Source organism: Anopheles bellator, chromosome 1 (genome assembly GCF_943735745.2).
Source record: "Anopheles bellator chromosome 1, idAnoBellAS_SP24_06.2, whole genome shotgun sequence".
In the NCBI taxonomy this organism is placed as follows: Eukaryota; Metazoa; Arthropoda; class Insecta; order Diptera; family Culicidae; genus Anopheles; species Anopheles bellator.
The window spans coordinates 7,821,591-7,834,937 of record NC_071285.1 but is presented as its reverse complement, the minus strand read 5'-3'; the positions used below and the strand labels follow the sequence as shown (position 1 = coordinate 7,834,937).

General features: G+C 48.2%; 4 protein-coding genes across 5 annotated transcripts; 3 read left to right on the top strand and 1 right to left on the bottom strand.

Annotated features, from left to right (window-relative positions):
* Window positions 1–60: 60 nt before the first annotated feature.
* On the top strand, window positions 61–2,114 carry LOC131216004 (asparagine synthetase domain-containing protein CG17486). Its single transcript, XM_058210400.1, has 5 exons — window positions 61–123; window positions 180–594; window positions 656–1,304; window positions 1,381–1,561; window positions 1,624–2,114. Exons 1-5 carry the CDS (start codon window positions 61–63, stop codon window positions 2,092–2,094), a joined length of 1,779 nt encoding a protein of 592 aa, XP_058066383.1. The 3' UTR covers window positions 2,095–2,114.
* A 1,296-nt stretch (window positions 2,115–3,410) lies between these two features.
* Window positions 3,411–4,997, top strand: LOC131206093 (transcription initiation factor TFIID subunit 7). The gene is made up of 4 exons (XM_058198486.1): window positions 3,411–3,501; window positions 3,568–3,783; window positions 3,853–4,824; window positions 4,895–4,997. Exons 1-4 carry the CDS (start codon window positions 3,418–3,420, stop codon window positions 4,931–4,933), a joined length of 1,311 nt encoding a protein of 436 aa, XP_058054469.1. The 5' UTR covers window positions 3,411–3,417; the 3' UTR covers window positions 4,934–4,997.
* Window positions 4,998–5,015: 18 nt separating this feature from the next.
* On the bottom strand, window positions 5,016–9,225 carry LOC131206091 (partitioning defective 6 homolog beta). The gene is made up of 5 exons (XM_058198485.1): window positions 8,876–9,225; window positions 8,544–8,769; window positions 7,659–7,786; window positions 7,491–7,588; window positions 5,016–7,412 (listed from the first exon to the last, which is right to left on the bottom strand). The coding sequence occupies exons 1-5, from the start codon at window positions 8,936–8,938 to the stop codon at window positions 6,980–6,982; spliced, it is 948 nt and encodes a 315-aa protein (XP_058054468.1). The 5' UTR covers window positions 8,939–9,225; the 3' UTR covers window positions 5,016–6,979.
* A 518-nt stretch (window positions 9,226–9,743) lies between these two features.
* LOC131206318 (serine/arginine-rich splicing factor 1A) lies at window positions 9,744–13,271 on the top strand. 2 transcript variants are annotated; one of them, XM_058198836.1, is made up of 4 exons: window positions 9,744–9,980; window positions 10,038–10,407; window positions 10,469–10,536; window positions 10,597–13,271. In XM_058198836.1, exons 1-4 carry the CDS (start codon window positions 9,817–9,819, stop codon window positions 10,685–10,687), a joined length of 693 nt encoding a protein of 230 aa, XP_058054819.1. In that variant the 5' UTR covers window positions 9,744–9,816; the 3' UTR covers window positions 10,688–13,271. The 2 variants fall into 2 exon arrangements, with proteins under 2 accessions (XP_058054819.1, XP_058054820.1); XM_058198837.1 differs by having other exon boundaries at window positions 10,579–13,271.
* Window positions 13,272–13,347: the final 76 nt, after the last annotated feature.

Below are 13,347 nucleotides of genomic sequence, written 5' to 3'. Positions count from 1 at the left end.
TTTGCCGATTGTCAATTCGCCTTTTCGAAGAGAGGACGTTTTTTCTACAAGCCGACGGAAATGTGTGGAATATTTTGCTATATCGGCGCGACGGAAAATAGCTTCTCCGACAGCGAAGAAATCGTAAGTGGCCCCACATTGCCCCGTTTTAGTGGTGTTATGTTTCTTTTCCTTTACAGTTTCAGATATGTTGTACGTTGCTCTCCAACCGCGGTCCCGACGAAAGCGGGCGACTCGTGTACGACTCGCAAGTGCTGTTTTATGGATCGGTATTGTGGCACCAAGGATCAACGCTGTGCAAGCAGCCCCTCGAAACCGATCGAACTGTTTTACTGTTCAATGGGGACATTTTCCAGCCACGCGATGATGATGAAGTAAGCGATACTCAGTGGTTGCTGAAGCGGATCGAAAAGTGCTCGGAGGAGGAGGATTTGAGCCAACTGTTCCGGCAACTGCGAGGACCGTTTAGTGTAATTTTCCTGCGCAAAGAAAAGCGAAGAGTCTACTTTGCTCGCGACAGTATGGGACGGAATTCGTTGCTAGTCGGTCGTAGTAAGCGGGCAGCTGGAGGATTGTTTGTCACAAGCGTTAGCGGTATGATTTGCTTAACGAATTATGCATCGTTTTAGTGACATTCTCCTCAATTTGCTTGTAGGTAACATTCCGTCCAACGATGTTTGTGAGCTGCCACCAGCTGGTCTTTACTTTGTGGATTTGGGCGCACCGTTTGTGACCGGGTTGCATCCTTGGGTCGAGCCAGATGGGATCAAGACACTCACATTATTCGGTTCGTTAGTGATTGCAAGCAAACATAAGCTGGATCGCGCCCCATATGCGGAAAAGGAACATCAAGTGGGCCATTGTCACCATGTTCAGACCGACTTTAATTTCCGAGAGCTTACGTACGGCAAAGAATTTCCCGTGCGAGAAGCATGTGAAAATCTTTTGAAATCGCCAGAAGTGGACAACGTTTGCGAAAAGCTTCTAGCCACCCTCCGTGATTCGGTCAAAGAGCGCGTCATTCGAACCACAAAGTACTGCAAAAACTGCCTCAAAGCTGTGCCACCGCAATGTACGCACCCGAAGCTCGGCGTATTGTTTTCCGGTGGAATCGATTGCACTCTTCTGGCACTGTTGGCAGACGCGTACGTGCCGGCCGATTGTCCGATCGACTTGCTAAATGTGGCATTCGAAAAGGTGACTCGTGAAAGGAAAAAGCAATCGCCACCCATCGATTGGAATGTGCCGGATAGGTTGACAGGGCATAGCTCACTACGCGAACTGCAGCAGCTCCGACCGAATAGGTACGCCCTTGCCATGAGTTAATTTTGGAACGAAACAAGGAACTGATCATATGTTTACATTCTTCAATTTTAATAGAGTTTGGAACTTCGTTGAGATTAATGTCTCCCGGGCAGAACTGAACGCTCAGCAGAAAACCATTACGAACCTGGTATTTCCATTACACACCGTTCTCGATGAGTCACTAGGAGCGGCACTGTGGTTCGCCTCAAGAGGTGCTGGCCAAATGCAGGGCATACCGTACACTAGCCCGTGTCGAGTAAGTACCCAGGGAGCCCGAGATAGATGAGCCTACACTATAACGACGGTTGCGCGTTCCAGGTTCTTCTGTTGGGTTCCGGAGCGGACGAGTTATTCGGAGGATATACACGCCACCGAACGGCGTTCGAACGCAGTTTCAGGGAACGCCAAAAGCTAGGTGATAATGAAACGAAAGCAATAGAATGGGCTGATAGAGCACTGGAAGAGGAACTGCAGCTAGACTGGGAACGGTTGCCAAGCCGCAACTTGGCCCGAGATGATCGTGTGATTGGAGACAATGGCGTCACTCCAAGGACACCCTACTTGCAGGAGGATTTCGTGGCATTGGTACAGTCTTTGCGAGTGAACCAAAAGTGCTACTACCCACTCGGCGTTGGGATTGGCGATAAGCTGATCCTCCGGTTATGTGCTTTCAAGCTAGGGTTGTCTGAGGTTTGCGTGTTAAAAAAACGTGCACTGCAATTCGGCTGCCGGATAGCCGATCGTCGGCAGAATGCTGCAGACACATCCATGTTTCTCGAAAATCCTTGAAACATTGGCTCCGCGTAGAGTTTATTCAGTGCAAAAGATTTTTATTGATTTACATGTTATAATATAAAACGATACAGCCAGTTATGGTGGTCAAAGGTAACAATTACAACTAACAGCACAAATTATTTGTTTCCTTCGCCTAGTGCGCTGTATTACTTCTATTTAGCTTTCTTATTTTTTCCCTGTGGAGGTGCTTTCCCTGAACTTTTGGCTTTTTTAGTCGGTTGTGCTCTTGCGGTTGGTTTCTTGACTTTCGCCGAAGCCTTTGGTGTGGAGTGTTGTGGAGTGATGGACAGCCGCACTTTGCCACTGGTCCGCTCAATTTTCGTTTTAGTAATGGCCGTTTTCTTCGTGTGCACCTTTGCCTTTGGTTCGACCATTTTCTTTGCGTGTTTTGGGTTATTATTCTTATCTTTGGCTCGCTCTCGTGGCTGATCCTCTGCCTTTTGCTGCTTCTTTTTCACGTCCAAGTTCTTTTTGTCCGATTTCTTCAACTTTTCCCAGTGGTCTTTGGTAAATCGAATGCTTCCTGAAGTCACATGTTCAACAACGTTTTTGTCCAATAATTTTGCAAACGCTCGCTTAAAGTACATTTTTATCTCGCCATCGATCGCAAACTTGCCCTTAATCGTTTTCTGTAACATCACGAACGATAGGCCTTTCCTTTTGGCATCATTTTCTGCGATCACCTCACTAATCATCTGCTCGTAGGTTAGTTTTTTTGTTTTAGCCGTTGCTAGCGCCTTGCCGTTAGTCGGTGGCTTTGTTTTTTTTGCTACACTTGCCTTAACGTTAACTGAGTCTGGATCTGGGTCTGGTGCATCAAAATTTATTTTCCGTTTTTCCAGCTTAGCCGTTTTCTCCGGCAGACTTGTTTCGGGGGTCTCCATTTTAACGAGGATGCGGATTCTGAATAGTTTTTCTCGTTCAATGGCTTCTCTTCGACTGACTGAGCAGTCTGCAAAGTTGATCACAGTTCACAGTTGCAGTGACAAAAAACTCGAATCTGCAGCCATCTTAAAGGATCTCGACATCGACTTAAAGGATCTCGAGTCTGTATATATATTTGATTTTCATTCGGAGGTATTGATGTATTTTAACCAATCAACACATATTTTATTATTTGTTAATAATCGAAATTTAGTCGTTACAAACCGATAAGCTTCGTCAGCTCACAACACGCTAGTCATCCACGCGACGGAACGCATGTCACATGGCAAGGTGAACAGAACAGTGTCCTTCAAACTCTACCCACCTTGCCATGTTTACAGCATAATGTTGTCAAAGCGCTTCAAAACCATTTCTGCGAAGTCCGTGCGAAAAATGCCCGATAAACCTACGAAACCCGAAATGAAAAAGGACGATGGTGCCGAACTGGAAACGCAGTTCATAATACGAATGCCAAAGGTAAGTGGCCTGCGGTTTCCGCAACACCAAGTGGGAATTTCAATGAGCTCTTCGTCCACTGTTCAGGAACCAGCGACTGTGCTTCGAGAAGCCATACAGACCGGAGCAAACAATCTAAAGGACCGCCTGTTCATCCGGCTGGAAAATGACCTGCGCTACGGAGAGGTTCGGCTCGATCACTGGCTGCTGCATGCGAAGGTTGTCGATCTGCCGACGATCATTGAGTCCTTGAAAACGATCGATTCCAAAAATTTCTACAAAACAGCCGACATATGTCAGATGGTAAACACGCGCACTGCCGGATCCGGATCCAGTCTGGGATGCATTAAACCGCGCCCGTTTTCTTTCTAGATGATTTGCAAGGAGGAACCGGACCAGCAGTCGGCGGAAGAGGAATCGCCGAACAAGAACAAAAAGAAAGACCCGAATAAGGTGGACAAAAAGTACCTGTGGCCACACGGTATTACCCCGCCGTGCAAAAATGTTCGTAAGCGACGATTCCGCAAAACGTTAAAGAAAAAGTACGTCGAAGCGCCGGAAATCGAGAAGGAGGTCAAGCGTTTGCTGCGCGTCGACAACGAAGCGGTCAACGTCAAGTGGGAACTAATTACCGAAGAGGAAGATCCGAACAAACCTTCGCCGGGTTCGGGCACGGATACTGGCGCCCCGCACAAGAGCCCGTCGAAGAACACGAAAAAGAGTGGCTCCCGCAAGGACGTGGGCGAACACGACATCTTCGGTGGCGAGGTGTCCGATTCCGACGACGAGGATAATCCGATCAACAAAAACATCGACATTGACGAGAGCAGCCGGCTGTCGGCCGAGGCGGACGATAGTCGACTGTCGGACTCGAGCTCGTACCAGGGAACTCAAGGAGGCGAACGGAACACGGCGGCAATCGAGTTCAACAAAAGTATGTTCAGTTCATCTAGCGGTGGTGCTGGTGGTTCCGGCGCTGGTGCCGGTGCCAGTGGTTACCGAGCAGCCCGTCGAACCGAATCTTCGGCGGGTGCTGGCTCGAAATCGACATCATTTTTCCCGGGCGAAAATTCACGGCTTGACTCGGACAACGAATCGACGACGGACGTACCGAATGCCGGAGGCTTTGGCAACAGCCAGAACAGTAACGCCAACGGTGCGGCCGCCAGTGTGGTTAACAACAGCGCACGTATCTATGAGCTACAGCGTCAGATGAGCGAGCTGAAGGCCCAACGCAACCAGAAGGAGCAAGAAATTCGGACGATCGAAAACCAAACGTTGCGCCAGCGGCTCCAGGACAAGCTCGATAGTCTGCTGATGGAAATTGTGGACAAGGAGAAAGAGGTAACGTGCTTGAGCGCCTTGTGCGATCTAATTTGCTCTACGCTAACGCTGTTTTGTTCGATCGTTGCAGATATACGATCTTCAAGCTGCCGAGAACCCTTTAGATTAGTGATGTGACCAGAGGGGTTACCACAAAAAGGGGTTTAAATAAAAGCAAACAATAATAACAATACCTAGGTGCGATTTTCGTCTATAAAAGGATTTAATATATTTTCATATTTTTGTTTTCGAAAACAGTTTTCAAGAGCATTGTTTAACGATCCAGCTACGGCAACAGGGAGTGTGGGTTGTTTGTAGCAAATATTGTGTCTATCTCCCCCTCTCTATCTCTATTGTTTTCGACTTCCTAAACAACATGGAACGCGCGTGTGGTTTTATGTTCCGCTTTAAACCGTTTGTTTTTGCTACTTCGCATAAGGCAACCCGGCGGTCACATTCGGCGAACCGTCATGATTTACAAATTATCTCACGCCAGAGGAAAAACAGAGGACTACAACGGTTTCAGATGCGCTTCCAAGCGGTAGAGTATAACGAACACACGGCGCGAAAGTAATTTGGGGAATTTTTGTGTGTTTTTTCTAGTTTTAAATAGGAGAACATGTATTCATTTGGGAAGGGACCCCACTAAGTACCTGTCGCACTCTACACTCTACGCGAATAACAAAGAAATACTGTGTATAATATAATATAATAACCGTTACGCAAGTGTAGGACCGGAAAGGACAGTACCCTTTTTGTTGGCGAGCGCTTTTCCCGTGCATTCGGGGGCCTTGTTGCCTGATCCTCGCTCTGTCCAGTCGCGGTTCTCACTAAACTGCCGTCACGCATCGCATTGAATGGAGATGATTACAGAAACGGGAAACACGGTGCAAACCGTAGCGCTTTACGAGCAACATTTTGAAGTCAGGGCACTGACGAAGGCATACTTTTATCTTACTGCCCGCACCCAGTTCCTTGTTATGTTTAATGTAGATTTAGCGTTCCAAAAGTACGTGAGGTTTCGATTTAAGTACACAACAGCCGACAATAACTCGGAATGTATTTGGTATATCGTCGTTCTTAAGGCCAACGCGTGTCTCAGGGTGTGTGTCCCGGCGCTTTTGTGCAGGCACTTGCACGTGTGGAATGTATCGGTGAAAACCCCCAACGGGCTCCGGGTAGGAATGGATGGATTAGCGTTAATTCGGTTGTTTCGTTTGCTACTACACTATATCATTAATGGAGGTAAATAACTACTGTTTCGTTCACTTTAAGTACTCTCTGTTGGGTATGTTGGTACCTATTTGTTCACTTTCTTCGATTATTGCTAATTGTGTAAATTTTCCTGCTCTAGACGTTGCCCCCGGTTCAGTAGCCACTTTCTTTGCGTCCAGTTTCTTGGTCTTCTTTCGATTGATAAAGATCGTGATCGGGAGGGTTGGGACTTTCGCGCCAACTCACCCAAAAGAGGTTGTGTTGGTGCCTCTGCCTCTCAAAATGGAATGTTTACTGGAAAGGCACACGGTTCTTAGAACACTGTTACTTCCGGTGTAATGTCTAAAAAAGCAACAACCTTCTTCCGTCTGTGTCATTTTGCGGCAAACAATGTCTTCTTGCGATTCTCCCGCCGGGAGTATTGATGAAGCAGGGCAGCATCCTGCTGTGCGCCCGGCGATTCCGGCGATTAAGTGCTGAGCAATTGTTGAGCGTGAGACCGTGTATGCGGTGTGCCAGCATTTCGCTTGTTCTAATTTTCGGTTTTCGTTTTTTTTGGTAACACTTCTCCGTCCGCTTCCGTGTGGTGTATCATCGTTTGTCCGCGCCCAAAACATCCTCCAAAAAGTACTATTTTAAAAAGGCAGATTTCTTCTTCAAACAGCATCAGCACCCGTTCGAGGATTTCGTGTTTCCCTAATCTCGTCTCGCTGCTTGTTGTGCACCTTCTGCCTGCTCTCGGAGACTTGCCGAACATTTGTTTTTTGTTTTTCGTTTGTCGAACACAGCGAACAGTATGTAGATGAGTAATGTTTTTCCGCTTCCGCTTTTTACGGTCGTTAAAAGCAAAAAATTATCCCAATTGGGGCGACGATCGGGATTGGTGTGAATCAGGCGCGCCACAGTAGCCGATCGTCGAATTCGATTTCTCGATCGACTTTTGGAGGGAACGGGAAGTGTCTTACAGATGCAGTACGCCATCCTTCTGTGAGATGAGATTGCTTTCCTCGAGCGTGACCGCCTCGGTTAGGTCGCGCACCTCGTCCTCCTGGTCGTCCGGATCGTTCTCGTCCGAGCCGGTCGTCTGTTGGGACTGCTGCGAACCGCCGGATAGCTGACTGTTGCGCGAGTACGATCCGCGCCTCGGTGGCGCCAACGTTCGCTGGTTGGCCGGCTTTACCGTGATGATTAGATTGGAGCTATTCGCCACCATCATGTCCGTGACCTGGTCGAGCGTTTTGCCCAGCACCTCGATCCCGTTCACCTCGAGCACCTCATCGTTCACCGCCAGTAGGCCGGTGCTTTCGGCCAATCCGCCCGGTACCAGGCGGGAGATGAAAATACCGGGAAGCTTTTCCAGCCCGCTGGCCGTCACCCGAACCGATGTGCCATCACTGCCCGGAACGGAACGGAATGAGACAGTTAGCATTAAGACGCCGTAGACCGATCACGGAGTCCGTAATCCACCTTACCGAATGTAGAATCCGAGGGGTTTATCACTGCCATGCTTCAGCAGGCGCACTCGACGACACGTTTCCGGTACAATATCCACATCGATAATTGCTGACACCTTTTTGGGGATGGCAACAGATCGCGCAATGTTACTGAGATCTCCGGTTGGTGAATCACGGTAAGCTTACCTGCCGAAAGTCGTGCGGATTGGAGATGGCCAGTCCTTTCTGCTTGACCGGAGTTTGTCCCAGAATACTGCTGATAAGATTCCTAGGTCTAATCGTACCATAACCCGTCCGTTCCTCGAGACTATCACCTACCAGTAGAGTAGAGAGTAGTAGAGAGTAAGTAGAGCACGAACAAAAGGGGGGAATAGAAACTTAGAAAAGAGTTGGGAGTTGGGTCCGAAATCGTAAAGATAACACACTCGCGGCTAATTAAACCGAATGATTCAATTACACAGTACTGCCTGGCGAACTCCAACGGTGTGCGCTATGGTACGTTACAGTATGGTGCATAATTCCACATTCCGGTAACTTCCTGTACGTGATGGGCGGCACGTTTGGAGAACGGAACCTGCTTCCGGCTTCCGTAAGGCGTCACGGCAGACAGCGCACGCCTTTTTTGGGGCAGCAAATAATCAACGAAAACTAATCGATGCGAACTAACCGTGGGGAAATGCATTCCACGCTTTACGATCGCGGGCTGACCTCGATCGGTGCGATGCCACCGATCGGGGGCATAATTTAGGTTGGGTGCGGGGGCACATGTGTGAACAGTGTGTGCCACTGATAATTAGCTTTTCCCCTTTTTTCGCAACCCACTCGCACTCGATCAACGGGTTCCATTCATGTGCAAACACGACCGCTGAGACTGGTGGAACGTGAATCATCATCATTCATCGGTCCTTCGCATTCCCTCCCGTGTCGTTGTTATCCGCTTCGAATGCAACGAGCAGCGCTCAAATTATGGACCCAATCACCGCCCCTTCGCGACACGATAACAATCGTGTCATCGATCAAAACAAGTTCCCGCCCCACCCGTCTATTGTGCCTCCGCCGCGCGGTGCTTACCCTTCTTCTGTATGATTACACGGAGCAGGGGCCGTGCCGTGGTTAGGGCCCGCCCGAAGTTGTCGTCATTGTTGATCGGTAGCAGATCGTTGTCCCGTGGATCGATGTAGGAGATGAGCAGATGCGAGCGGTCGAGCCGGTGTAGCCGTTCGATCAGCGACTGGAAAACCTCGAACGAGTGCTGCTCAGACCGTTTCACCGACCACCGCCGGAATTCCGCATCGAACTGAGGGAGAGAAAAAGGAAAAAGGTGAGAAAAGGAAGAGCCGGAGCGGCGGAAGAAGACGGTGAGGGCAATGGAAAATGTTCCACTTTCCGCGGGTTCGCCGTACCTTCGACTTTATCTCTACACGATCGCTATCGAGCTTCGGGTGGGCCGCTTTACTTTTCGACATGTTGGACGCGCACGGAACAACTCATTTAACTTACGGCAAAACAACAAATACTCAAACAATAATACGAGGCACGTTGCGATCACGGATCCCGCGAAAGGGTGGTTTCCTGGTCCGCGCTCCAGAGGGACCACGGGACCGAGGTGTAAAATGATTAGTATGCACCACCACCAGCACTAGATCCGGAATTTAGCGATTTTCTTGTCACGATATCACTGGACACGATCGTAGTCGCCACAGGGAACGAAAAGGCTTTGTTGCGAAGGATTAGAGCGTAACTTTTCCAACTTATAAACGGTATCACAGAAAGAGCGCTTAACAAAGATGACGACGACGAAACAATCCCGAATTAGAAACACTAGAAACGAAAACAATAAATGTCGAGCGGATTACTTTATCGCTTTATTACAGAGCTGCGAGAACTACGAGAAAAAGACGGGAACGCAAAAATGTTTGGTTTGCGAACCTACAAGTGAAAACCAGGGAGTGGGAACGCTCCCTAAAAACCGAAGTGAAACGAGAGAGAAATATGAGAGGAAAGTTTATTATGGGAGAAAAATTCAAAAAGTCGGTCAGAAAGTTATGATTTTCAGAAAATTTGAATTTTGGACAAAATATTGAAAAATAAAAAGAATTATATTTCATTTTGAAGCACAAACGCTGCGGTAACGTCCTTAGCAGGAAATTCTTCCTGATTTGACCCTACGACCTCTGTTGATAGCTGCTCGAACATAGCAACCGTTATTATAGCACATCGTGATTTGACATCTGTCAAATAACGCATTTGTCCATCACGGAGCACGCACGTATTGTTTTACTGCGAAAAAAGAAAAAGAAAAGCGTGTGTTTGCAAAATCTCCAGTTTTTAGCCCAACGAAACCATGTCGCGGAGCAACGAGTGCCGGATTTACATTGGTAATTTGCCGCCGGACATCCGCACCAAAGACATTCAAGATCTTTTCCACAAATTCGGCAAAGTGACTTTCGTGGACCTGAAAAATCGCCGCGGGCCGCCATTTGCTTTCGTCGAGTTTGAGGACGCCCGGTAATTTGGTCCTTGTTATCGCTCGCCAGCCCCCCTAATTGTTGATTTATTATGTAGCGATGCCGACGATGCGGTCAAGGCGCGCGATGGATACGATTACGATGGGTACCGGCTGCGGGTGGAGTTTCCGCGTGGCGGTGGCCCGGGGAGCTACCGCGGCAGCCGGCAGAGCAACAGTGATCGCAGCAGCCGCAGCGACCGCGGGAACCGAGGGCCTCCGGCTCGCCGGTCGCAGTTCCGCGTGATGGTTTCCGGATTGCCATCGTCCGGTTCGTGGCAGGATCTGAAGGACCACATGCGCGAAGCGGGCGACGTTTGCTTCGCGGACGTATACAAGGATGGAACCGGTGTGGTGGAGTTCCTACGGCACGAGGACATGAAATATGCGATCAAAAAGCTCGACGATTCCCGGTTCCGCTCGCACGAGGTACGTTTGTTTTGCGTAGCTTGAAAAGTACGTTCCTTACTCATTTTTCGCTCGTTCGTAGGGAGAGGTGGCGTACATTCGGGTACGGGAGGATTCGGGAAATGACGATAAGCGAGACTATCGTGATAGGTAAGATAACACCGCGTAACCGGTGTGGGCAGATTGTAAGAGAAACTCTGTTGATTGCAGATCGTATTCGCCACGCAGACGAAGAGGGACTCCAACCTACTCGCCGGTGCAACGGAGCGTCTCGCGATCGCGCTCCCGTTCCTATCACTAAATCTGGCCACATCCCGGAGACGTAAAGTAATTTTATTTCAAACCAACATTTAAACCCTCCCTATGTTTGAGGTAACCTGCGGCGAGATCGAGGGAATGCAAGCGACCGGGAAAGACAGAAAGATTGTTTAGCATTTTACTGACGATGATTGGCCATTTAATTCAATAGTTTTTATTGCATGAAATCGATGGGTCGGTGGTAGTTTATTTTCTTTATTGACTTAGTTGCCTGCTATTTTGCGTTCGTCGATCACAGTTGAGCAAAATATTAAGAACATTCGAAAGTGAACCGGACAAACAAACAGATAACTGTACACAATAAGGTTCTGTTAGTTTTCTTCTAATTGTTCTGTTATGGCCATTATGGGGATGGATGGAGATGCGACAAAAAGGTAGATAACATTCCTCTGAGCATGGACATCGAAGGGCGTCTCCAACGGGTAACAGAAAGTAAATCAGAACAGCCAATGCAAGAGTTCGGTGTCATTCCGGCAATAATCGCGTGTGTGTTTCTCGATAGGGCACCGGTTTAGGCGATAAAGTGTTGAGGCGTGTGCGACAATTTAACCAGAAACAACGCAAATTATTGTGGAAAGATAGGTACAATTCGGGCTTCGAATTTCATGGCGACTTCGCGGAGCAATACAACACTTGTCCTATGTTTGTATTAAGAACTAATCCTGGCAGTGCGGCGCGGAGCAATGTTTCTTGAATATGTCCCCTAACCAGCAGCCCCCCTTAACTTACCAACATTGACCAACTCACACCAAAAGTCGGCAAAGCATAAGCTTTCCAATCTGCCTATGTTTATGAACTTCGAATGAACGGAAACTAAACATTCAATTTTATTCTTCTTCCCGACAGGGTCAAGGATTGATAGGAAAAGCTTATATTTAAGGATCCACCAAAGGAGGATTACGCCAGAGGATGAAAGAGACGGAAACAAGCGCCCGAATGTCGGTTGCATATCGATTTTGAACGGCGGGAGCCACCATAGAACCGGACGATTGTCGGAAGTGTCATCATTAACGGCAACACAGTAGACTTGTCTACGCTTTGCTCCCAAACTGCCATTCACTGGCAAAAAGGGCACTGTTAATGGCATTAGCAATGGTTTGAGGTCCGTTTTTCGGAGCTGTTGCTCAGTGGCGGTCTGCTCCTTTTTCCAAACACTCTGTTGTTGGGGCAGTGGACATGCTTTGGCGTTGGCTACGTTTCTGAAGATTGTTTTTCGCAGATGCCGGATGCCGCGATGGATAAGGATCACCCTCTCACTTTACACGAGATGCGGCAGGCCATGTCCAATTCCCCGTCGTTCTGCTACCTCGCAGCGGTAGCTTAGGTGCAGCCGGTTTGTTTCCCCTTCTAGAAGGCGGGTCATTTTTTAGAGTATAGCAAGGAATGGATTCGCTCTGGAACAGAATTTGGACATTTGGAGGAACAGGATTTTAAGGACGCATTGGATTTCACCGAGGATTCGTTCTCTTCCGCTTCGCGCCTCTCCTCTCTCTCTCTAAGGAAAACGGAACACTTGCACGCTTCGCTCTTGGCGAATGGTTTGTAACACAATGGAGTGACAGGATCACCGTTGGACCGGAGGAAGGAACTTGAAAAGGCCCACGCTTGCAAGGATTCGCAGGAAGGAAGAAGCGCAAGGAAAAATGGATGCCCCTTGGTTTGTGTGTGTGCGTGTGTATATGTAAATTGTGTTGGAGAATTTGTGGCACCGTTGGATTGGAAAGAAGCCGCCTATTCTGGTTCGCTCAACTCTTCGCGCTCCCTCCGAAAAGCGGAAGCTTTTTCCCATCGTTGGACATCGTGGGATAAGTTTGGAGGAGGCCTAGACGGTCCTGTTTTTGCTGTGAATCCAAGCAAACACGCTGCCATGGCAACCGCTGTCTCGTTTCGCTCTTAACGCGAATCGATCGTGTAGCGATGGACCCGTTTCTGTACGTACCTCCGCAGCACACTTTGATCGACCTGCTTCTTGCACGGAGTAGGAAGGAAGGATCGCCGTTGGAAGAGGAGTTGGGCCTTTCCGGTAAAATAGCAATCAATCGCACTTGACTGACGTTTTTAAATTAACCTGTTTTCCGTTTCCCGTAGCTTTCCTAACTAAAGTTTGTTTTAACATTTTCACTGTGTTTCCCCTCCGATCCTGTTCTGGTGTTTCTGTTTTCTGTGCATTTTCCCATTTCGCAGCACAATCGACTGAAACGCAACTGGCAGAACGGAGGGACGGATAAAATGACTAAACCTTTTAATGTCGTTGAAAGAGCTGATTTTTAATTATTTTCCTCTCAAGTGTCTCGCATTTTAACACTTATTTCTTCTACTGTTTCCCCTCTCCTGGGCACTACATACATTTAAACTCCTTTCACTGGGCATCAACTAAAACCGAGCTTTTAGCGCGGACGGATAGAAAGCAATACTTAGGACTCTCTCTTTGTGGCCGTAAGTAGATTACCGAACGGAAGAAAACTACAATCATCATTGGTGGCCCAAGGGATAAGGCACGGCAACGAAGCAAAACAAGTATCTTACCACTAGAGGCACCTATATTTTTGGGTACGAAACAATCTTAACGCCGCGAGTTGGTCAGGTAAAAGGCTAATAAAGTTTCAGCCAATAATTATTTTAACTACAAACATTCAGTGTACG

Bases quoted from the DNA above. Each gene is read 5' to 3' on its own strand.
- LOC131216004 (XM_058210400.1), top strand. From the start codon at position 61: ATGTGTGGAATATTTTGCTATATCGGCGCGACGGAAAATAGCTTCTCC. The intron at 595-655 runs GTATGATTTGCT...ATTTGCTTGTAG, and splicing joins GTTTGTCACAAGCGTTAGCG to GTAACATTCCGTCCAACGAT. The intron at 1,562-1,623 runs GTAAGTACCCAG...TGCGCGTTCCAG, and splicing joins CGTACACTAGCCCGTGTCGA to GTTCTTCTGTTGGGTTCCGG.
- LOC131206093 (XM_058198486.1), top strand. From the start codon at position 3,418: ATGCCCGATAAACCTACGAAACCCGAAATGAAAAAGGACGATGGTGCC. The intron at 3,502-3,567 runs GTAAGTGGCCTG...TCCACTGTTCAG, and splicing joins TCATAATACGAATGCCAAAG to GAACCAGCGACTGTGCTTCG. The intron at 4,825-4,894 runs GTAACGTGCTTG...CGATCGTTGCAG, and splicing joins TTGTGGACAAGGAGAAAGAG to ATATACGATCTTCAAGCTGC.
- LOC131206091 (XM_058198485.1), bottom strand. From the start codon at position 8,938: ATGTCGAAAAGTAAAGCGGCCCACCCGAAGCTCGATAGCGATCGTGTA. The intron at 7,589-7,658 runs GTAAGCTTACCG...ATCCCCAAAAAG, and splicing joins ATCCGCACGACTTTCGGCAG to GTGTCAGCAATTATCGATGT. The intron at 7,413-7,490 runs GTAAGGTGGATT...CGTTCCGGGCAG, and splicing joins CCCCTCGGATTCTACATTCG to TGATGGCACATCGGTTCGGG.
- LOC131206318 (XM_058198837.1), top strand. From the start codon at position 9,817: ATGTCGCGGAGCAACGAGTGCCGGATTTACATTGGTAATTTGCCGCCG. The intron at 10,408-10,468 runs GTACGTTTGTTT...GCTCGTTCGTAG, and splicing joins CCCGGTTCCGCTCGCACGAG to GGAGAGGTGGCGTACATTCG. The intron at 10,537-10,578 runs GTAAGATAACAC...AGATTGTAAGAG, and splicing joins AAGCGAGACTATCGTGATAG to AAACTCTGTTGATTGCAGAT.